This window comes from Nyctereutes procyonoides, unplaced genomic scaffold (assembly GCF_905146905.1).
Source record: "Nyctereutes procyonoides isolate TBG_1078 unplaced genomic scaffold, NYPRO_anot_genome, whole genome shotgun sequence".
Classification (NCBI taxonomy): domain Eukaryota; kingdom Metazoa; phylum Chordata; class Mammalia; order Carnivora; family Canidae; genus Nyctereutes; species Nyctereutes procyonoides.
In genome coordinates this window covers 23637617-23660616 of record NW_026575120.1, presented here as the reverse complement: position 1 = coordinate 23660616, position 23000 = coordinate 23637617, and the positions used below count along the sequence as shown (strand labels likewise).

At 42.6% G+C, this 23000-nt stretch overlaps 1 protein-coding gene across 3 annotated transcripts in view; it reads left to right on the top strand.

The window, feature by feature from the left end:
* The window catches only part of DPP6 (dipeptidyl peptidase like 6), an 821668-nt gene that overhangs the window by 460467 nt on the left and 338201 nt on the right, over window positions 1-23000 (top strand). For all 3 annotated transcript variants that reach the window (XM_055334558.1, XM_055334556.1, XM_055334557.1), the window contains one exon: window positions 14037-14151. In XM_055334558.1, coding sequence (XP_055190533.1) covers window positions 14037-14151 — 115 coding nt within the window. The remainder of the gene's footprint in view (window positions 1-14036; window positions 14152-23000) is intronic.

Here is a 23000-nt window from a genome sequence, read left to right as displayed (position 1 = left end):
GATGTGTCTCCCAACATTCTGGGGGAAACGGGGGCTAATGTGGGAAGATGAGGTGATCCTTTATAAGGATACCCTTCTTTCTTAACATCTATCTGAGGACTTTGAGAGGAAAATATTTATACTCTTTTCTATTGGGAAAGAAAGTGCTCCTGCTAGTGTGCTTCATCCTGTTTAGATGAACAGCCTTTTAGCAGCCACAGATTTTATAATCCGTTTGAGTTTTTACTCATTCATTCATTCACCAATAGGTTTGTTGATCTATTTAATGCTTATGTATGATGAGCTTGGTTTTAAACTTCAGTGCACTAAAGCATGCAAGACACAGAAGTGGGCACAGAATGTAGTGAGTTTTCTGCTAGTGATGTTACTGATCATGCAAAATATTTCTGACGAGGGAGATAGAAGCTGCGTGGGGTGAGAGCTGCTTCTTATGAACTTGCGCTGATACTGTGGATACATGAAGCCAGCTGAGGGCCAGGGTTTTGGCATTGGTGCTATTAAGAGTACAAGCCAGAATTTTGTGCAGGCATGTTTCCACACCATCCTATAATATGCCAGTGAATAGAATTTTGCATCTGAAAACCTTCCATCGCAAACCCTTTTTGTGTGTGTTATGGAGAATGGAGAATATAGACTTGGAGTTTGTGTATCAGTCATCCATAGACAGTCCCACTGATATTTTCAATAGGTAGAAACCATTTGTACCTCATGATGTTCTAATCTCCTGAACAGGAAGATCAAGCTTTCCTTAAAACCTCTTTGGTTAATAATAACCATCCAAAAAACAGTTAAGGTTTCCCATCTGCCAGAGGGAAAAATCAGGCAGGAAAATAGAAGGTCTCTTCCAAGTTTCAAACAAACCAGTGTCAGCACGACTTTCTGGCTGTATAAGTTATGGGATTAAAGAAAAGTGCATTGTAATTGATGAGTAAAACAGTTATTCATTTAGGATTATGGGAGACACTCTATGTGTCACTATGGTATGAGGTTTCCCGGAGGGACTGCCTGTGTAATCAGGAAGGGGACAGTCTCTGCCCACGGCTACCTGGGTGTCACCTTCCCAAATGCTGCATCACCTCGTTATAGGAGCAGCAAACTCCCTGGACGGCCTGTCAGTCAGAAACAGGGTAGGAAACCTTATCTAACTCGGGTGGTTCAAGAGACGGTCAGGAAGGACATTTGCAGAGGTGTGGGCAGGGTCACGGGAGTGTCAGAGGCGAGCCCCCCCCCCATGGTAGCAGCACCCCTGATGAGCACCAGCTCCGAGCCAGGACGGAAGGAGCCAAGAGTTCCCCTTGGGGCCAAGAGTTCCCGTTGGGCGGGCAATTCGATGGAGGCCGCCTCCTCCTACAGGCCTGGCAGCGGGGATGGGAGCACCGCAGAAGAACTCCTGGGCCAGACTCCCCTCCTGCCCAGCCTTACCTACGTGCCTCCCATTGGCCCACCCCGAGCCCCTGCAAGGATGGGCCACCCAGCCCAGCAGAGAAGGGGCGGGAGGAAGCTTGGGAAGGTGCCACTGACCCGGCACAAAACATAGTGGAGAGAAGGGGTGGCCTAATGGTGTCGCAGCTCCAGAGGCCTCGGTCGGGGTCCCAGATGGCCCAGGACAGGAATCTGCATGTTAAGGGGCCCAGGGACCCAGCACAATTTCATTGTGTCATTTCGAGAATTTACACGAAGTTTTTTCGAGTGACTTTCTCACTGTATCAACTGGTTTTCTGCTGTCCTAGAGACTAGATAATTATTATTTCTTTTGTCTGAGAATCTTTGGATGGCTCCATATGGAGATGTTGGTCCCATCAGGCTTGGGCCAGTTTCTGCAGTCAGTAGACTCGTGACTGTGGCATTTCTACAGGCTCGATGCATTCCAGTGCATTCTAACAAGATTCCCATGCTTACTTCCTTCAGGATGTCACCAGGTCCCTTCACCCGTCACTGAATATCCCAAGTCAGACAACTTCGTCTGCTTTTCCTTTCATGTTGACGAGTGCCGCAGCTCCAACACACGCCTGGGGTCTCCTCGGCATACACTGTGCTCGTGTTTCCTCAATTCATTTTACCTGTGACAATAAAGGTGTCCTTAGGGTTTCTCTGACTGCAATATGTAAGGACAGTGGGTCGTGAAATCTAAATTTAAACTGACCTCCTCCGATTGACTTATTTCACTCAGCATTTGGGGAATATAAATAATAGTGAAAGGGAATAAAGGGGAAAGGAGAAAAAGTAAGTGGGAAATATCAGAAAGGACACAGAACATGGAAGACTCCTAACTGGGAAACGAACTAGGGGTGGTGGAGGGGAGGTGGGCAGGGGGTGGGGGTGACTGGGTGGCGGGCACTGAGGTGGGCACTTGATGGGATGAGCACTGGGTGTTATTCTGTATGTTGGCAAATTGAACACCAATAAAAAATAAATTTATTATTTAAAAAAAGTATAAGATTTACCCATATATAAAAGTATAAAAGTACCCAACATGCATCAGAGTGTAATCAATAAATGTGTCTAAAAAAAGAAAATAAATAAATAAGTTTAAACTGACCTGGTTCCAGTGGAGTGAAACATAAACAGCATGAATCTGGTGTAGAGTCTGAACTCACCTGTCGCATTCCTTTTTTTTTTTAACATTTTTTAAAATTTAAATTCATTTCACCTGTCCCATTCCTGATGCGTGCACCTTGCGGGTAGCCGGGATTTGCTGTTGCCAATGCAGAACAGGTGTCAGTGGGAATTAGGTGAGACCACCCTGCAAGCAGCCTCCAGGCTCCCTTCCTTCCCAGTGCACAGTGGTGACTCTGCAGGAGGTAAGGCCTCGCCTGTGGGTCCAGACTGTGAGGTGTCCTCCTCACCCCACGCCCCCCCCCATGGGTTCTTCCTCCTGAGCCTTTGGTGTCAGCATGGTCTTTCCAGTGCCGCCTCGGTGCACCCTACCTTCTTCCTGCTTTTGCTCTTCCCCACCTTTGCTCAACTGTGCTGGGGCGGGGTTTCCATCATGAGCATTTTCAAATCAAAGCACTGTTATCTTCTGGTCTGCAAAGTATGTCTGCAGAGAGATGATGAATTCCGCACTAGGTATCTGCGTCTCTCCAGCATTTTGTTAGATTTTATTTGTTTATCTGAGAGAGAGAAAGAGAGAGAGAGAGAGAGCGCGAGAGCGCACAGGCTGGGGGAGGGGCAGAGGGAGAAGCAGAAACCTGCTGAGCAGGGAGCCTGACATGGGACTCGATCCCAGGATCCAGGGATCATGACCTGAGCCGAAGGCAGACCCTTATCAGACTGAGCCACCCGGGTGCCCCTCTGCAGCCTTTTTGATCAGCACCGGTATAAACCGTGATACTTGTTTATTGTTGCTCTTGTGCTCATGGCTGTTCCTGAGAGGAGAGGTGTGTGTGTAAATCCTGGATTCCAAGGCTGTTAAGGGCTTGTGAGAGAGTGTGGTCAGGGGCTTTGAGAGAGAGAGAGCAAGAACGCACTGGTCTCTCCAGCCAGGACCAGCCCCAGGAGGCAGGGACCACACAGAGCCATGCTTTCCGTGTGGCTCTAATATCCAGTTCCTCCATCCAATTACCATCTTTTGTTGTGCTTCTAGCACCTTTATGAAAAAATAAGGATCACCAATAAGGAAGATGAAGTAAATGAGCCAGTAAAACAGAAAATGGGGGTGTGCGTCCAACGGGCTGACGTGATGAGTATCGATGGCCGTGTGTCAGTTGCTAAATGTTATTTAAAACGTGTTCTTGCCGTCTTAAAGTCCTGTGTTGTCCTCCTGAATATGGAAATACAATGATTAGAAAGCTGTTTTACCGTCCTGAGATATATGCACCATTGATTTTGTAATTTGTTGCTACCTTCTACTTATAGTAAATGGTCCATGATACATAAAAGAAATTTATGTCAGAGCTTTTCACGGAGAATAAATATTAGAAAGAAAATACGTTTAGACAATAGACTGGAGCAGTGGAATGGGGAGATCCTATGCTTGGGTCTGCGTAGTTCGTTTTCTCCCGGTAATTTTAATAGTTGCTATGTGAATATTTTACTTTTTTAGGGTATTTGATTCCATCTTGTTCTGATAATGGGTACATTTTAAGGCACAGCAGGGCTGAGTTACAGATCCGGGTCATTCGCAGTGCATTTTCTCTGGTGTCAATCAACAAATAAATGATTGCTTGCTGCCTTCTAGGAGTTATTAAAGGCGGCTTACAGCATCCTTCAGTGATGTCTTATTGCATTTTGGACTAAACATTAAATACGCGGCGTTGTCCACAAGGCAGGTTTCAGGGGTTCCACCCCACCGGGCCTCATGCCAGCCTCACTGTGTGCCCTCACAGTGCAAAACCCTCCCAGCTATTCACCTGGCCTTGCTCCTGCACATCCCTCAGAGTAAATCCCACTTCCTCCTAGAGCCCTCACCTCCCTCTTGGTGCCAAATCAATATTGGCACTCCTCCCATCCTTTTATGCCCTGTAGCACCCTGAGTTGCTCTCATCTCATGGTGGAATCGCAATGGCCTGCTGTCTCTCTCTCCTACTGGGATGAACACAGGGACGTGTCCCTTTCCTTCACGGCTCCTGATGCATGCTTATGCTCACAGTTGCTGCACGCCGCACACAGTCGACCTTTGCCACTGCAAGATAGTACAGTCCAAAAACTATATAACGTGCAAACCTAGAACCTGAACGAGCCCCTGTAAGCTCTCTCTGGGTGGAGAAAGAGCGTACTGCCAGCACACCTGAAGCCCCTTCATCTCCCCTCTCCTCTGAGCTCTGTGGCATCCTGGATTTTATGGAAACTCCTTTCTTGCTAGTCTTCTTAGACTTAAGTGTGAACCCTTTGCTTATACTGTAGACTTGTCCATTTTTCAATTTTATATAAATGAAATCATCATATATTCTTTATGTCTGACCCATGTCACTTAAAATCATATCAGTGAGATTCATTCATGCTGTGCATGTGTACAAATGGATATTTCTATTGAAGTATAACATTCTGTTATATCGCATATAACACTGAGGTGGGCAAAATAAAGACTTCCCCAAAATGCCTGTGCCCCAATCTCCAGAACCTGTGAATATGTTAGGTTACATGTCCAAGGGGGATTCAGGTTCCTGATGGGATTAAGATTGCTAGTCAGTAGTATTTCTGTGGCCAATTAATTTCCCTGATGCTATGTATCTTTCCGTTAGACTGAACTACATGAAAATGCCAGGATTAGGCCATTTTTTGTACAGAAATACCTGTCAAACATGGATCCACTGAATAAACCCCATTCTAGGCCAGCTGTAGTTTAAAAATACTAGAGCTTTCTTTTTGAGGAATTTGATACCTAAAATAGTGAATACCTGCAGAAGACCCCATCCTTGTCAAGACTCTTGTGAACATTATGTTGTACCAACTGTCTTGGCTGGCGTTTGCTTCGGCTTGAATCAGCCCCCTCCAGTCACAGAGGGGGCTACACTCCAATGATGATAGATAGGCGATGGCAGGTGTAGACTCTTGAGGATCTCCCAAGGTAATTGCTATATTTCACTCAGTTTTGCTGGAAAGAGAACTATACATACTGGTGGAAAACCTGATCTTTTCAAATAAAATGATATGTCAGATTAGCAAATGCATTGTTGTGAAATTATAAACCACCTGAGTAGTTAGAATTTCCAGCTGGGTTTTGAGTGTAGGGTTGGCCAGAATATGCCACAAAAACTAGGGCAAGTGATTTCACAAGTGAGCAGTGACTGCCTTCTTGGAGATCGAACACCACAGGAGTCCATGCAGCTCGACTGGGTGTCTTCACCCCCGGGGTCCAGCTCCTTTGTTCTCAAGCTTGAGAGATACACTCAAACTCCTTTAAGTAAAACGGGAGATAAGATATCTCTTAAAGAAACAGGAATGTCTTATTAAACCTAAGGGGAAAATTCCTTCAGGCTTCGGGAGGAAAATTAAGTCAAGAAATGGAAAACCAGGAGGGAGCCCTCTTTCTTTGCCTTTTGTCTCTGCTTCTCCAGGTCACCAGTTCCTTCTCCTCATTTTGTAAAAGCTACTCTATTACCTCCTGAATCCGTAGGCCAGGTGCAAATAGGAACTTCTCCTTCCCCCTCTGTTCTCAGGTGTCATGACAGTCAGCTCAGTAAACCTGGAGACTTTGGTCCTACACTGGGAAGCCTGGAGTGGGCTTCTGGCCCAGGCAGGCCATCCTCGTGTCTGCAAAGGTGAGGGCGGGGCTCCCAGGGCAGAAACACGGCTCTGGCACCCGTGGGTAAGAGAGGATGGCAGTGGAGACCACTGCCACGCCTTACATTTTTCATACAGATAGCTTCTGTGCTGTGCTGGAACATTCCTTCAGGGTGGCAAGCCCCTTTGAAAAACTGAGCTCAGATTATTTCTGTGGCTGCCGTTAAATTGCTGGTAGTTATTGCCTTTGAGACTTGAGTTACTTAATATTTATTGGGAGCCTGAGGGCCTTTTTGACATTGGGAAGTTGAGCTTGCCAAAATGCTGCCCAGTGGAGGAAATCCGTCTCAAAATTGCCTGTGGGTTCCAGTGAGTCTCCTCAAAGATAGCCCCTATCTGGAGAAGATTAGAACACATCGTTCTCACCCACACTGATGTGGAAGATGCAAATGTTCGATTTTAAATTCCACGACTCACTTCCATAGCCAGAGTCTCACTGAAAGGGATATCCCTTGAGCCTGATATATTGCAAAACTTCCTCGACTATGATCAAGTCACAGCACCATTTGCTTTTGGTGATTTATGCACCATGATTCCTTTAAAGTATTATATCAAAATAGATCCAAGAGAGCCTGAGCTCTGAAGGTAAGAATAACTTACATTTTGAATTAATTTCACAAAGAATCTATTAGGCACAATTAAACTCAAGAGCCTAAAATAATTTGAGCTCTGGTGTTGAATTTAAAATTAAAAAAAAAATAAAGAAATTTTAGAAGATATATAATTAATAGAAATTTGCTTGTTGTGTTTTGTTTTGATCTCCCAAAAGGGCTGATGGAGCAGGAGCTAGCTCTGCACACCCAGTCCTGCTGATCGGCAGGTATGAGGCTGACAGCTGCCTCTGTCATGGCCATGCATAAGTCTCAAAGGACTGTGCCCTCAGGCAGTCACAAAAAGTCATGTTGTATAAAATAGTCAACTTCAGAAGTTTCCAAACTCATAGGAGAAAAGGAGAGTTGATCCCCACAGTTGACTCTGTATAAGGCAAATAGAGAATGGGTGGCAGAGAGCCTGGAGGACTTGACTAGTGGGACAGGGAGGAATGTGGTATGAGAAGTTAAGGGGAAGAGAGGCCCCTGAGAGTGTGTCTGACAGTCCTGCGGAGTACCAGCTTCTTTCCACTAAGATCGTAATGACTCATAATTAACTGCCGCTCCTCAGCAGTAGGGCCTGTCAACCAAATTTAATTTCTAATTAGTGAAATCAGTACAAGTTTTTGAAGGGTAAGACTCCATCTGTCACCACCAGTGCCACCCCCCACTCACACTACGTTGGTTGTTCCCATCTTTCCAAAATGACTGCTCAAACAACCCCAGTCCTACAGCCAATCTCAGAGAGTAGGCATCAATGAGTACCTCATGACCCCAGGTCCTATCCATTCCGTACACTCACAAATAGTGAGAGCAACTTAAGTACTTAGGAAACACCGCACAGCAGTCCCAGGGGAGGGGAGCATGTCAGGAAGCAGAACAGTCTCCCTTCTCAGAATATACAGAGCTTCCCTGGACGGTAGGCCCTGGCCCGGCCCCTCGCATGCTGGCTTGGATCTTCCATTCCAGCTGGAATTGTGAGGCCATATGAGCTGCTTCGTGTGTATCCTCTGGAAAGTTTTTAAACTATCAATGATCTGGTGATGTTCTAGAGAAGGCCTCTTTCAGTTTGGGGAGCTGCAGTGAGTCTTCTCATCTTAGTATACTTCTGAAAGCTGCCTGGGTGAAGAGGAGATTGATTGGCTCAAGATGGACTATTGTGAAAAAAAATAATTGAATTCATTTCCTTCCTCCCTGGTGAGTGGGCCATCTGGTCGACCCTGCCACCTTTAGCAAAGGGAAATAAAGTGCACAGTTGCCAGCTGTCCCCACCAGGGCTGGCAGGGCCTGGGCCTTTGCTGTCAATGCAGTCCCTGCTATCCTGCTGCCACCCTGATTGCTCCTGCATCTGCAGTTTCTTGCACTGATCTTCCGAGGTAGCCGGGCTCCTTTAGGAAGAGACCTTAGTGAGACCCTTTCTCTCCTCACTTCTGCTGGAAGTGAGACCCCTCCCATCTCATTAGCTGTGTGTGGCTATACATATGTTGTGGAAAACAAACATGCTACAAGGTGTGCCCAGAATTGCATGGGGAACATGCTCTTCAACGTGTGGGGACATGGCTGGGGCCTGGATCACCCTATCGTAGGGACCCAACAGATGCCTATTTCTGCTCCTTAGAGCACAGACGTGGCCAAAAGAGATGTGATTCTCTGTGTTTATGTTCTTTATAACATATCAGAAACTTGATGTGCTTTTGAGTTCTTCCCATAGTGTCTGTTAAATGGTACTGAAGCATAATTTGGTAGTGAGTAGTGACAGCAGTAAATCGTAAAGCAACAGCTTACCTTTGTATAAATGTTATGAATTCTAGTGTGCTTCCAAACTCACTTGCATTTGGTCCTAACACCCAAGCACTGGATTCCTTTTGTGTTCCACTTCTTCTTTGCTTTCTTTTTTCCACACCCTGGTAGCCTTCAGCTTCTCTAATTTCTAAATAATCACCTCAGACTTTTCTTGAGAATCTCTACTTATCATAAAGCACAAGATGTGATAAAGTCAGCAAGGGGATTCCATGGGAGAGAGGAAACTCAGGCCAGGGTGAGGCATGTGGGGTTTGATCACTTGACGGAGAGGGCCTGGTGGACATGCATGGTGACACCCCCCCCTCTTAATCCATGCACAGAATACTGCACATCTTCAATTATAATTTTAATGTATGAGTCTTCCATTTCAGTTGTACAATTGGCACATAAAATATTAAGCTCGAATCACAGATTACTAAGATAATAATGGTCTAAAAACATGAATTTTATACTTAAAACAACCTAGGAAAAAGGTTGAGTTTGTTTCTCATCCATTTGGTTGGGTTTGTTTTCTTTTTGCCTGAGTTAAGAGTAAGTGTGAGCAACAATTATATCACTAGGGACAAGGCAATTGCCAACTCTAGATGTCAGTTTGCATTACATCTGTTAGGACCGAGCGCTATTTATGGCATCATCAGTGGAGCTGGGCTTGTATTAATGCTTTGCTTTCCGCATCAGTCAACAATAGCTTTTCTTCCAGTGGTGCCAGCAAATAACAAAGTTACTTCTCATAAAGGCATTCATATGTCCGTTCTTCCATTCAACGTACAGTGCCCGAGCGCTGTGGTGTCCCAGTTCTATACCAGGCATCAGGAATACTAGCACACCAGGTAGCTTGGGGCCTGGAGATGACACAGGCGTTAAAAACATAATTCAATAGTGCAGTAATGTTACAGAAAAGCATTTACAAAGTGTTACGGTTGTGTCCAGATGGAAGAACAATGAACTCTGCCTGCAAAACCAGGCATGGCTTCCCAGAATGTCAGAGATATGCCTCTGAGCCATGAGCTTTGTTTCTCACAGTTCTGGAGACTGGAAGCCCACCCTCCGAGTACAAGTGGCAGTGTCTTAAGGGCCCTTCCTCTTTAGGTTGCCGACCGCGCCTTCTTGCAGTGGCCTCTCACGTGGTCTTTCCTCCATGTGTGTGGGTACAGAGGAGGCAAGCTCCCTGGTGTCTCTCCTTATAAGGACACTCATCCTGACCTGAGAGCCCCATCCTCATGACCTCCTGTAACCCTCATTACCCCTCAGAGGCCCTCCGTCCATGTACCATCTCACTGGGGGTTTGAGCTTCCACATGTGAATTTAGGAGGGACACACACAGTTCAGTCCATGACAGCCTGACATCCTTCCTCCCAGTCCCATTCCTTGTGGTTTCTGTTCAAATGTCACTTTATTAGAAAATCTCTCTGACCTCCTTATATACAAACAGCTCACAGGATGCATTCCCTCCTTAGCCCCCCCTCATCCTGCTTTTTTCTTCTCTTGGTGGGTTAGCTGTTTATTGTTTGTGTCCCATCCCTGCACCAGAATACAAGAAAGGAAATATGGAAAAATGAAAGCCATTCAGCTTGCTGGCTTGATAGCAGTGTAGTCTGTTTCGTTCACTGCTATACCCAAGGTCCTTGGGGCAGGGCTGGCAGGGGAAGTGCTGGAAAGACATGTGTTGGATGGAAGGAAGGAAGGAAGGAAGGGAGGGAGGGAGGAAGGAAGGGAGGTAGGTAGGTTTGATCACCTGGTTACACCAAATGGCTCACTATAGACATGCTCTTCCATTTTACTGAATCTCTGAGGTATGCATGGGGTACCAAACAGAGCAGAGAATGTATTATGGTCTCATTTTCACTATTCTAGGCAAAATCATATAATTCTGCCAAGAAATGCACTACTGAAGCTTAACATTTTAGGGGATAATTTATTAACTTGTCTTGTCCTTCATGGGAAGCAGGGTCAGTTCTACTTAAATTCTCAATAAGTCAGCTCCTGCAAGTTAAAATGAGGAAGTCGTTTGAATATGTGAAGCCAAATGAGATGTTCAAAGAAGCACATATAAATCCAAATTCTAACTCAAAAATCATCTCTGTGCTCTGGTTACACCCATGTAGAAATTAAATGTGCATATAGACCATGACTGGAAAGGAAAATGGGGAAAATGAAAAGCTTTGTCTTCTTGGATTAGCAAGATTATTCATGATTTGTTTCCTCTTTAATTTGTTTCCTATTAGTATTGTTACAGTAGTGTTTGTGTAACTTAAAAAAGAAATTTCTTGTACTGTGAAAAGTGAAATTTGGCAAATGAAAATGGAATTTAATTAAAGAATGTCTGCTTTCATGTGGGTAAAATTGCCCTGCTTTTTAAATGTGTAAGAATGCTGCCTGAAAGGCAATATGGTGCATCTGTCTTCAAGAAATGGTGTCATTGGGGTTCATTCGGGTACCTTGGTGGTTCAGTTGGTTAAGGGTCTGATTCTTGGTTTTCATCCAATTAATGATCTCAGGGTCATGAGATTGAGCCCTGCTTCCCGCTCTGTGCTGAGCATGGAGCCTGCTTAAGATTTCTCTCTCTCCCTCTCGCTCTCTTCCTCCCCCTACCGAAAGAAAGAAAGAAAGAAAGAAAGAGTGCCTTTGGCCCAGAATCACTTCACTTGAGTGGGCTATGCTGTCAGTGCCTGTTTGGGTATCTATGGTACATCTCAGGATATATATACACTGAACTGGTTTTCTGTGCATAGTATTTTCTTAGTCCAGTGAACAGGAGGAAGCAGAGTCTTTGTCCTCTTTCCAGAAGCCCTTGCCTCCCATTCGTTTTCCACTCTTGAGTAGCAACTTCACAGCTTTGCATCTCTCTCTTCCATCCTATACGTGTTCATAAAGCTTTTACTCTTATTGGGCATTTTTAAGATCATTTATTTCCACCTTCCTTTCTGGAGGATTGGATCTCCAGGATCCCCGTTAGGTGTTCACCATCCTGCACACTTCCTGAGGAAGCCCCTCAGCCTATTGTGGGGCAGTATTAATGGTTGGGAGTTTTGAAGTGTACTGAAACACGATTCTACCTTCTGGAGCTGTACAGAGTAAGTTTCCTCTCTCTTCCATGTGATAGTTCAAGTGGATAAGACTTTTGAGGCTGAATGTCCTTCACATGACATGTTTTACAAACGTTTCCATCTTCTGGTTATCTTGGCAGACACTCTGACACCATCTAGCCTAGACCTGGACATCCAGGCCAGGACACATTGTAGATGTGTTTGGCCTGGTAAGGGGACCACTGAGTCTCAGAGGGACTTCTGTCACTGAAACATGGGTTCGTACACTTCTGCAAGTAAATCAGCTATGCTACTAGCTCATCGGAAATTGACACAAAGGAAAAGTCTTAGGCTTCTTTGGGCAAATAAACTTTGACCAGTGTATTTAATAGATGTGTTTAAAACATTTTAGAATTTTAGGATATTATTAAAAACAAGATTCAAAAGATATCAATTGTTTGAGCTGATGAAGATAATAATGTTAATTTTATCATTCTGGATCTTGAATAAGGTTTGGGGTTTGGTCCTGAATACTAAAATATTCTGGTTTGATTATTACCCTGGGATTTAATATGAGCAGTATTTGAGAAATGCCAACTAGGGAAGTGCCTTGGTGGCTTAGTCACTTAAGCCTCTGACTCTTGCTTTCAGTTCACGTCATGATCTTAGAGTGAAGATCGAGCCCCGTGTCACATAGAGCTCCACATTGGAGTGGAGCCTGCTTAAGATTTTCTCTCTCCTCTCCCTCTATTCCTCCCCTTCCATTTGTGCACTCTCTCTCTCTCTCTCTCTCTCTAAAAATAAAAAGAAAGAAAGAAGAAAATATCCTCTAGGCCCTGCAAGAGGTTATGTGTACTACATTGTTCATATGAAGAGTACTACTTCAAGATTTATACTATTCACAAATTTGGTGAATTTTCAAATTTCCTTTGTAAACTTGGCAAAGGGAAAAGCTACTGAATCAGTAAAATCTGATCAGCTCTCCTTTGTTATTTTTTCTTGCATTGAACACTATCCATTCAGAAATGAGAGCAATTCAGTATTGTTTTTTGTCATTTTTAAGTGCTAAAAAGCCACTTCTTAATAGATAAATTCTGGATAGCAAATAAGGAGATTGGTTGAAATTTCTAAACAACTATAAAATTCTTTCTGGCTAAGACCATAGTGGCCCTCAAATTTTTCTTAATTTGATAACCTAGAGAGCCAATATTGAATATTTGCATGTCAATTATTAATTATTTGCCATCCTACATTTAATATTACCTTTGATTTGCAGAAATTTGCCACGTTCTAATGAGCTTTTAGTTTTGGATGAAGCTGTATTTGGGTATTGCATTATCAACTTTTTTGAAGCCATCTCTATTCTAGTTCATCTTGACTTGAAATTAATATTAGTTATAATTATGGGCACTATAAGAGAGTATTTTCTGATCTGTGTATGGGCAGAAGGAGCAGTAGACCATTTTCAGTGTGACCATATGTCTTTATTTGCCAAGGGGAATGACCGTTGCTCTTGTACAATTAATGGTCATTATTATAAATAAAAACCATTATATTTAATAATTATTAACTATAAATATTAACTCCTTTGTCTCTCAAAGAATCCCGGGTTGGAGTATAAATTATACAAGCACACTGATGTGAAAGGGATTGAAAGTTGATTTCAGCAACCAGTATCCCTGATTAATTTCCTAGATTTATCTGACCTTTAGCACACTTCATCAACGTCTCCAGATTCTTTCTCCCATCCCTAACTCCTGCTGCAATGCAAACACAGCTCCTTGGAGGAACTAAAATCTAGAATACGTATAAGTTAATTAGCCAGTGAAGAGATCTGGGGAATCTTGAAATCTTGTATGAAGTTTTATAGAAGGAAGAAAGGGCTCAAGATAGTGAACAATGCATAGAAGTTAGTTAAACTTGGTATGTGGTCTATGCTAAATAAACATTTGTATCTGGTACTCTGAGATAGAAGTTAACAGTGTGGGTGTGAATGAAGAGGAAGATGAGAGAGGATTTGGAGCTGGGAATGAATATTCATCATACTTGGGTTTGATTCAGTGGAGATTAGGTTGACTGTAATGAAGAGAAATGCCACAGTTGCCCTGTGCTATAGAACCCAGTGTGCCAGGTGTAGAAACATTCAATTCTCAGAAAAGCTGTAAACATAATAGACTATCATATTCGTTCTTGAGATGAGGTTTTGCCATGGTACAGAGATGAAAGCAGGAGGCAGAAGGACAGAAAAAAGAGCTACTCATAGCTTCAAGGATAAGAATATGCTTCATTCACTCTTTTGTGTCTTGGTTCTTGATTTAATTGGAATGTATTTATTTGGTTTATTTTATTTCCTTACTTCACTCACTGGGTTTCTCTTTTCTGTTGTTTTTAGGAGCTGGTGGGGAGTAACCCTCCCCAAAGAAACTGGAAGGGAATAGCAATTGCACTCCTTGTGATTCTGGTCATCTGCTCCTTGATTGTCACCTCAGTCATACTGCTGACACCAGGTACTTATATTTATTCTTGGAAAAGCAAGTCACTAAGGGAGAAAATGCACAGTTTTGCTTTGCAATTTTTTTCTAAGTAACTACCTGTTACCTAATTTATTTTTCCCAGGTTCTGATTCCCATTGTGCCATATGGTTAAGTCATTAATATGTTTCCATGAAAAAAAATCCATTTTGTATGCTTTGAATTCATTGATGTAATTGTTGACTAAGTGTAGAAATGCTCGGTATATATTAAAATTCATAATTACCTATTCATGCTTGACAAGCTTAAAGACAGTGGCATTATAAATATAACAATTCTGTGGATCTCATGGAATTCATGGTTACTATATCAAAGAGGAATTTTAAAAATCATTAAAACAACATACATTGAGTGTGAACTAACAACAGAGGTACTCGAAATAACAAAGAAAGAGTCAGAAATCTTACAGGAAAGAAAAAACACACAAAAATTGTTAGCAAAAACCTACAGCGAAAATGTGTATACACTTGCACCATTGAATGCTTCAAAAATAGGTGCTATAGGACCTTGGAGGATAGAGAGATCCGTTGTGAGGAAATTCAGGAGGAAGTTGAGATGTGAAGTGGGCTGTGATGAAATGTTAGCTTAAGGAGAGAAGATTTTTCCTGTAAGATAACTACATGGCAGTTATAGGAAACTACAATGGCCACATTCTCATTGTCGTATTAGATTCCTAATTGTGTGAACAAAAAAACACACTTCTAACCGCCAGTAAATAGACTATACAGGTATTAAACCTTAAGATGGAAAAATAAGTAGATACATTGAATGGATAGATAGATAGATAGATAGATAGATAGATAGATAGATAGATAAATTTGTTTTACATTTGTACAAAAAGTGCAAGTAAATTATGGATATACATTTAAACAATTTCAAAACTTGAATGAAGAAAAGGGTAATCTGTACTCTGAAACCAAAACTAGATAAGGGTATAACAAGAAATGAAAACTATTACCAATATCCCTTATGAATATAGGTGTATATACTATACATCTATATATACTAACAAACTGAATCCAGCAACATATAAAAAGTATATTACACCATAACCAAATGTTATTTATCCCAGGAAAGAAAATTTGATTTACTGTATGAAAGATCAATATAATACATACATATTAATAGAATAAAGAGGGGAAAGGAACCCACATGATTATCTCAATAGACACAGAGCAGACATTTGCAAAGCCCAAAATCTTTTCATAGCAAAACGCTCAACAAGCTAGTAGAAACTTCCTCAATCTGATAAAAAGCATGTATGAAAAACTCACAGCTACTATCATACTTAATGGTGAAAGATTGAAAGCATTTCCCTAAGATCAGGAACAGACAAGGATACTTAGTCTCCCTGTTTCTATTTCACATTGTATTAGAGATTCTGGCCAAGGCAATGCAAGAGAAAAAAATCCAGATAGGAAAGAAGTAAACTATCTCTTCATAGATAACATGAACTTGTATATAGACAATCTTAAGGAATATACACACACACACACACACACACACACACAGAAACACATATGCAACAAGGGTGGATAATATAGGATCAATATACATCATTTGTATTTCCATACATTAACAATGAACAATCCAAAATCAAATTAATAAAATGTTTCCACCTGCAATAGTTTTGAGACGAATAAAGTACTTAGACTAAATTTAATAGAAGGTGTACAACCTTACCCACAGAAAAAACATAAAACTAATTGAAATAAATTAAAGAAGACCTAAGAAAACAAAAAGATACTCTGTGTTTATGGATTAGAAGATCTGATATTGGTAACATAGCAATACTTCCTGAATATATTTATAGATTCAACTCAGTCTTCATAAAAATCCCAATTCCCCTTTTTGGATAAATAGGCAAGCTGATTCTAAAATTTATATGAAAATACAAGGGGCTCAGAATAGCCAAAACAACCTTGCAAAAGAATGTTGAACTACTTCCTTATTTTAAAACTTACTCTAAAGCTACAGTAATGATGGTACTAGCATAGGTATAATATAGATTAATGGAATAGAACTGAAAGCTCAGAATAAAACCATACATCTATGGCCAATTGATTTTTGACAAAGGCACCAAGATCATGTGATGGGGAAAGAATAGTCTTTTCAACAAATAGTGCTTGCACAACTGAATATCTACATGCAAAAGAGCCAAGTTGGAGCCCTACCTCATGCTTTATACAAAAATCAACTCAATGTGTATCAACAAGCTAATAAAAGAGCTGAAACTATGACATTCTGGAAGAAAACTTAGAGGCATATATTTACAATCTTGGATTAGACAAGCGTCTTAGATATGACACTAAAAGCATAAGCAACCAGAGAGAAACTGGATAAATTGGACATCATCAAACTTAAAAATGTTTGTGCATCAGTGGACAATATCAAGAAAGAGAGACGACAACCCATAGAATGTGAGGAAAAACTTGCAAGACATATGTTGTGAAGATCTAATGTCCAGATTTTATAAATAATTATTGTAACTCAAAGAGAGAAATAATTAAAAACAACCAAAGGATTTCAAAAATATTTATCCAAAGAAATATAAATAGCCCATAAGCATTAAAAAAAGATGCTCAACATCATTTGTCATCAAAGACATGCAAATCAGATTCACAGTATACCACTTTGTACACATTAGGATTGCTATAAAAAGGGGGGAAAATGAAAAATAACATGTATTGGTAAAAATGTGGAAAATGGGAAACTTCAAACATTGTTAATTAGAATGTAAAATTTTGTAGACTCTGTGAAAAACGTTCAGTAGCTCCTCAAAAAGTCATAGAGTTAGCATATGACCGAGTATTCCACTCCCAGGTGTATACCCAAGAAAACAGAAAACATGTTCATACAGAAACTTGCATATGCCTGTCCATAGCACTGTTATTCCTAAGAGCCAAAAAGAAACAACCCAGTTCCTTTCACCCAGTGAATAGATAAATGTGGTATGTGGTATTAATGTGGTATGGCCATACAGTGGAATATTATTCAACTATACAAACGAATGAATCTCTGATATATACTACAACATGGATAAAACTTGAAGTAATTATGCTAAATGCAAGAAGTTAGACCCAAAAGGCCACATATTGTATGATCCCAGAATGGTCAAATCCATAGAGATAGAGTAGAGGTACATTAGTAGTTGCCAAGGTCTGGAGGTGGAGACAGTAAAGAGTGGCTGCTAATAAGTATGAGATTTCTTTTCTTTTTTTAAATGACATTATATTTTTAGAGAAGTTTCAGATTCACAGAAAAACTGAGAGGAAAGCACAGAGATTTCCCATATACTGTCTGTCCCCACACAACGTTGCATAGCCTCCCTGGTTATCAACCTCCCCACGGGTGGTACATTTGATACAACTGATGAGCCTACATGGATACATCAGAATAAGATGGCTTTTGGAAGTGATGAATATTCTGGAATTTGATAGTGGCAGTGGATTCACGACTCTGTTAATGCCTCAAGAACTACTGAATTGTACATGTTAAAAAGCGAAACTTCATAGTAAATGAATTCCATCACACTTTAGCCATTAGTTTGAACGATGGTGGGAAAATTATTAAAAACACTGGTGTAATCTAGGCATACACACACACACACACACACACACACTAAAGTATCATAAAAACGTGCCTAACATTGAAGAGGTTTCGGTGGCAGTTACGACAAAGAGAATGTGGTCCTCTCCCTGGGTGTTCGTTCTTTCTTTTAAAAGATTTTATTTATTTGTTCATGAGATACACAAAGAGAGGCAGAGACAGAGCAGAAGGAGAAGCAGGCTTCACGGGGGGAGCCCAATGTGGGACTCAATCCCAGGACCCCAGGATCATACCCTGAGCCTAAGGCAGATGCTCAACTGCTAAGCCACCCAGGGGTCCCCCTAGGTGTTCTTTCTGAGCATACCAGAGTTGCCTGAGGACCTGGACTTGAGATTCAAGATAGTACATCTGATGGATCAGGGAAAAAAGTGGAATCAGCCACTGAAATCTGAGTAGGGGAAGGGCGAGTAAAGGCAAATACTTTTTCTATTTTGTGATTGGCTGATGGTATTTCGCCTTCACCAGGGATTTCAGCAACCACATTTTTTTTAAAGGTTTTATTTATTTATTCATGAGAGAGAGAGAGAGAGAGAGAGAGAGAGAGAGAGAGAGAGAGAGAGAGAGAGAGAGAGGCAGAGACACAGGCAGAGGGAGAAGCAGGCTCCATGCAGGGAGCCCGATGTGGGACTCAATCCCAGGACTCCAGGATCATGCCCTGGGCCGAAGGCACGCACTAAACCCCTGAGCCGCCCAGGGATCCCCAATTACGTGTTTTTAATTAACGTGGAGACAATCCAGTCTTCCTCAGGATTCCTGCAGTACGTGTTCCTTACCTGTGTTTTCCTTTGAACAGGACTGTGCTTTATATGAGGGAAGGATTACTGAACAGTTGCTTCGGTGGTTGTCCAGCACTGGCTTCGAGGCTTAGAAAGCAACAGTGCTTTAAGTAGTTTGTGGTGGCTCCCACCCTCCCAAAGCACATGTGAGTGTTCGTGCCACCCGGAGTCCCAGGGCTCCTGCGGTGGTTACTTTGGAGTGAAATAAAAGGGCGCCCTGGAGTGCCTCTGTCCCCCAGCAGTCCAGCAGTGAGGCTGCGTGGTAAACGTCCCGGAAGCCTTCCCTCCTTGTGCTCATGCAGCACACACGGAGAGCTGGCCCTCAGCCTTCTCTGCTGCACGGGGAAGCGTGTCCTGGTCTCTCGAGCGCAGCCGCCAACCCCGGGAGTCATTTCCACTGGGCTCCTGTGCAGCAGCGTGCCCTCTGCAGTCGAGTGTCCTCACTGTAAGCCGTCACCTCTTTGAACGCTGGCAGCCAGTTGTCAGGGGCAACAACTACGAGTGGGCGAGTGGGCGAGAGGCACCTGCCAGTGGTGGGGCCCTGGTGAATCCCTGAATTCCAGAAAAGGCTTTGAAGAGCAGGAGTTCTTTTATTCTCCTGTTAAAATACAAATGTGGCCGAGCCTTGCCTAAGCCCTGAGCTCTGTTGGGCTTCTGCAGCCGGTATTTCTTTCTATGGGTTGTGCTGCTCAGGCCGTGTGTCCTGGGGTTGGGACAATCAGCCGTGCCCCTTCCCTCCCATTGCAGGCTATCTGCATCTGCTGTCCTGGGGTGCAGCGCTGGCTTTTGTTTGGCAATCGCAATTCTGTCTGGCGGAAGAGAACATCAAATCACTCTACCTGCCACTGGCTCCAGAGCTTTCTCAAATTCATGAACCTGCAGAGCATCCTCACGTCAACCAATAGTACAGACTATTGGTCCAACATCAACGCTCCCCTCTTGGGGGCTGAGAGCCTTGAGCTCAGTGCCCAGTGAAGTGTGAGCAAAGGAGACACAGATGCTCTTCCTGAGAGCTCAGCGTCGGTTGAGAAAAAGACCGCAGGAATGGGCACAAGGAGAATCTCCCTTGTGTCGTGTGATCAAGAAGCAAAAACAAAAGAGAAGTGTGAGGCAGGGCTTGGGTAAGGCCTATTGAGTGGGGTTCATCCCTGACAGTCTGTGGCCATGGTTCTGGGCAGCAGTGGCTTCCCCTGGGGGAGGGATGAAGTACAGTCTTGAGGAGATGAGAGTCCTTGTGATAATAACACCTTGAAAATTTTTGTGCCATCCTGGGTGTGTTGCCTTGCCTCCATTTTGATAGATTTACTTAGAAATTATGGGGGCACCTGGGTGGCTCAATGGTTGAGCATCTGCCTTCAGCTCAGGTCATGATCCTAGGGTCCTGGGATTGAGTCCCACATCGAGCTTCCTGCAGGGAGCCTGCTTCTCCCTCTGCCTGTGTCTCTGCATCTTTCATGAATAAATAAATTTTAAAAATCTTTTTTTTTTTTTAAAGAAAGAAATTGTAGTAGGGACTTTTAATAAGATAATCTTTCCCAAAGACTGCCTGCTTCTCGTCTTGTATTCTGGTTTGTTGAAACTCCGATCACGGCACCTGCTTTCTACTCGCCCAGAAAATCCATTCTGAACTCACTGGGGTCAGCCTTTTCATAGAAACATCCCCAATGAATATAAATAATAGTGAAAGGGAATAGGAGGGAAGGGAGAAGAAATGGGTAGGAAATATCAGAAAGGGAGACAGAATATGAAGACTCCTAACTCTGGGAAACGAACTAAGGGTGGTGGAAGGGGAGGAGGGCGGGGGGTGGGGGTGAATGGGTGACGGGCACTGAGGGGGGCACTTGACGGGATGAGCATTGGGTGTTATTCTGTATGTTAGCAAATTGAACACCAATAAAAAATAAATTTATTATTTAAAAAAAAAAAAGAAACATCCCCAACTCACGTGGGCCCCCTTTCCAGGAAGAATCACCATGGAGGCGGTGTCGGTGCTCAGGATCTTGAAGTGCTCGTGGTGATCATTCTGAACGACAAGTACCTTGTTCCGTTGTGCAGTCTAATTACCCCCAGTTACGCACAATTTATGTTTTAAAAATCAAATTAAAAGTGTTGAAGGCAATCTTGCCTCCAAAGGGACTAGCCAAATGAGAATGTGTCCTTTTCAATTGTGTCATTCATTTCTCCCTTGCTAGTCTGTGCCCTTTCCTAAATTTCTCTTTGGCGTGATAGACTCCAAAGTTACCTTTTTATTTTCAGCTATTAGATACGTGGCCTACGCTGGGTCATACGCGATGGCATATGCCTTTTTTTTGGCAAATACAGTTATTGCATTCCAATGCAAAGGCCTCTGACATTCTCCACTGCCATAGCGAATGTCGAATGCTGTAGGAGCTGAAAAATCCAGCAGGATCACGTTTGCATTGAAATAGCCCTGACAGTTGACCTTATGGATTTTCACATTAGAGAAGATGGACACCAGTTTCAGGTGGTGTGGAATGGAAAAGCCTCGGACATTTGAAAGTCACAGTGACAGTAGACTGGGCGGCGGCCATGCAGAGGTTATCAGAGTATAAGACTCATTAGTCTTTTGGGTGGGAGCAGAGCATAGAGATAATTTTTATGGAGTTGAAATTCCATCACCAGTGTAGGTCCAGTGTCTGTAACAGCTATGCTGACTCTCAGCTTATCTTTTTTTAATTTTCAATTGGACCCAATAGACTTTACTGAGAGGGAGTGAAATCTAGCAAATTGGCCATCATGGCTCATAAATTGGATTCTCCTATAAGAAGGAATAGGTACGAGCAAGTCAGACACTTAATCAAGTGTTCTGAATGTACACCAGAGTCAAAATAAGATGAAATGGGTTTGTGTGGAAAAAAAGAGATGTATTAAAATTACATTTGAGAGAATCCTTCCACTTCAGAGGTGTGACTGCTAGTTAACAAAGGAAGCTCTGTAATAACATTTCTATAGATTTTGTTTTTTTAATAGGCCATTATTTTAGGGTAGTTTTGGATTCACAGCAAAACTGAGATGCAGGCACAGAGTTTTCCCAGACACCCTCTGGCCCCAGGCACACAGAGCATCCCCCCTTACCAATCCCTCCCTCCCCAGAGTGGCACATTTTTACAGTGGATGAACGTGCATTGACCCATCATCCTCACTCAATGTGCATAGTTTACATTAAGGTGCACTCTTGGGGAGGCTCCTGGGGGGACTCAGTCCATCAAGCATCCAACTCTTGATTTCAGCTCAGGTTGTGATCTCAGGGTCGTGGGATCGAGTCCCATGTCAGACTCCACGCTCAGAATGGAATTTGCTTAAGTTTCTCCCTCCCTCTCCCTCTTCCCCTCCCTCCCCACACTCTCATTCTCTCTCTCTCTTTCTCTCTCTCTCTCTCTCTTTCTGTCTCTCTCTCAAATAAATCTTTTTTAAAAAGGTGCACTCTCGGTGTTGTACATGCCGTGGGCTTGGGAGAATGTGTAATGACACACATCCATCATTACAGTATCGTTACAGAATAGCTTCGCTGGCCTGAGAACCTCCGTGGTCTCTTCATCCCTCCCTCCCCCAGAACGCTGGCAGCGATCTTTTTACTGTCTCTGCAATCGTGCCTTTTCCAGAATGCCATACAGTTGGACATACAGTACGGGGCCTTCTTTCACTTAGCAGTAGGCTTTTAAGGTTCTTCCCTGACTTTTTCATGGCTTGACAGCTCGTTTCTTTTTAGTGCTGAATAATATTCCATTGTCTGGATGGACCACAGTTTGGTTTTCCATCCACCCACTGAAGGACATTTTGGCTGCTTCCATGTCTTGGTGATTATGAACAAAGCTGCTATGAGCATTCACATGCAGGTTTTTATGTAGACATAATTTTCAACTTCTTTGGATAAATACCAAAGAGTGTGATTACTGAAGTATATGCTAGGAAGGTATTTGGTTTTGTGAGAAACTGCCAAACTGCCTTCCAGACTGGCTGCACCATTCTGCATCCTCATCAGTCATTCATCATTCATCATTCATCAGTGATGAATGACACACTTCCTGTGTCTCCACAGCCTTGCCAACACTTGGTGTTGGCAGCATTCTAGATTTTGGCCATTCTAAGAGGTGTGTAGTGATATCTCATTGTTTGAAACGTATCTTTTAAAAATTCTGGAATGATTGATTTTTAAACATTTATGTAAAACTCATATATAATATTATATCGATTGATGAATTTTCAAACTGAATAGGCTCTTATAGCCAGTACCCAGATCAAGACACAGAATACAACCACCATCCCAAGAGCCCCTAACCATGCTTTCTCATCACTAATCCTCCCAAAGTCCCCTAATTTCTAACATCATAGAATAGTTTTCATGCTTTTATACTTTTTGCATTTCCAGTATTAATATAATCATGTGGTGTGCATTCTTTTACAATAGATTGTTTTGTT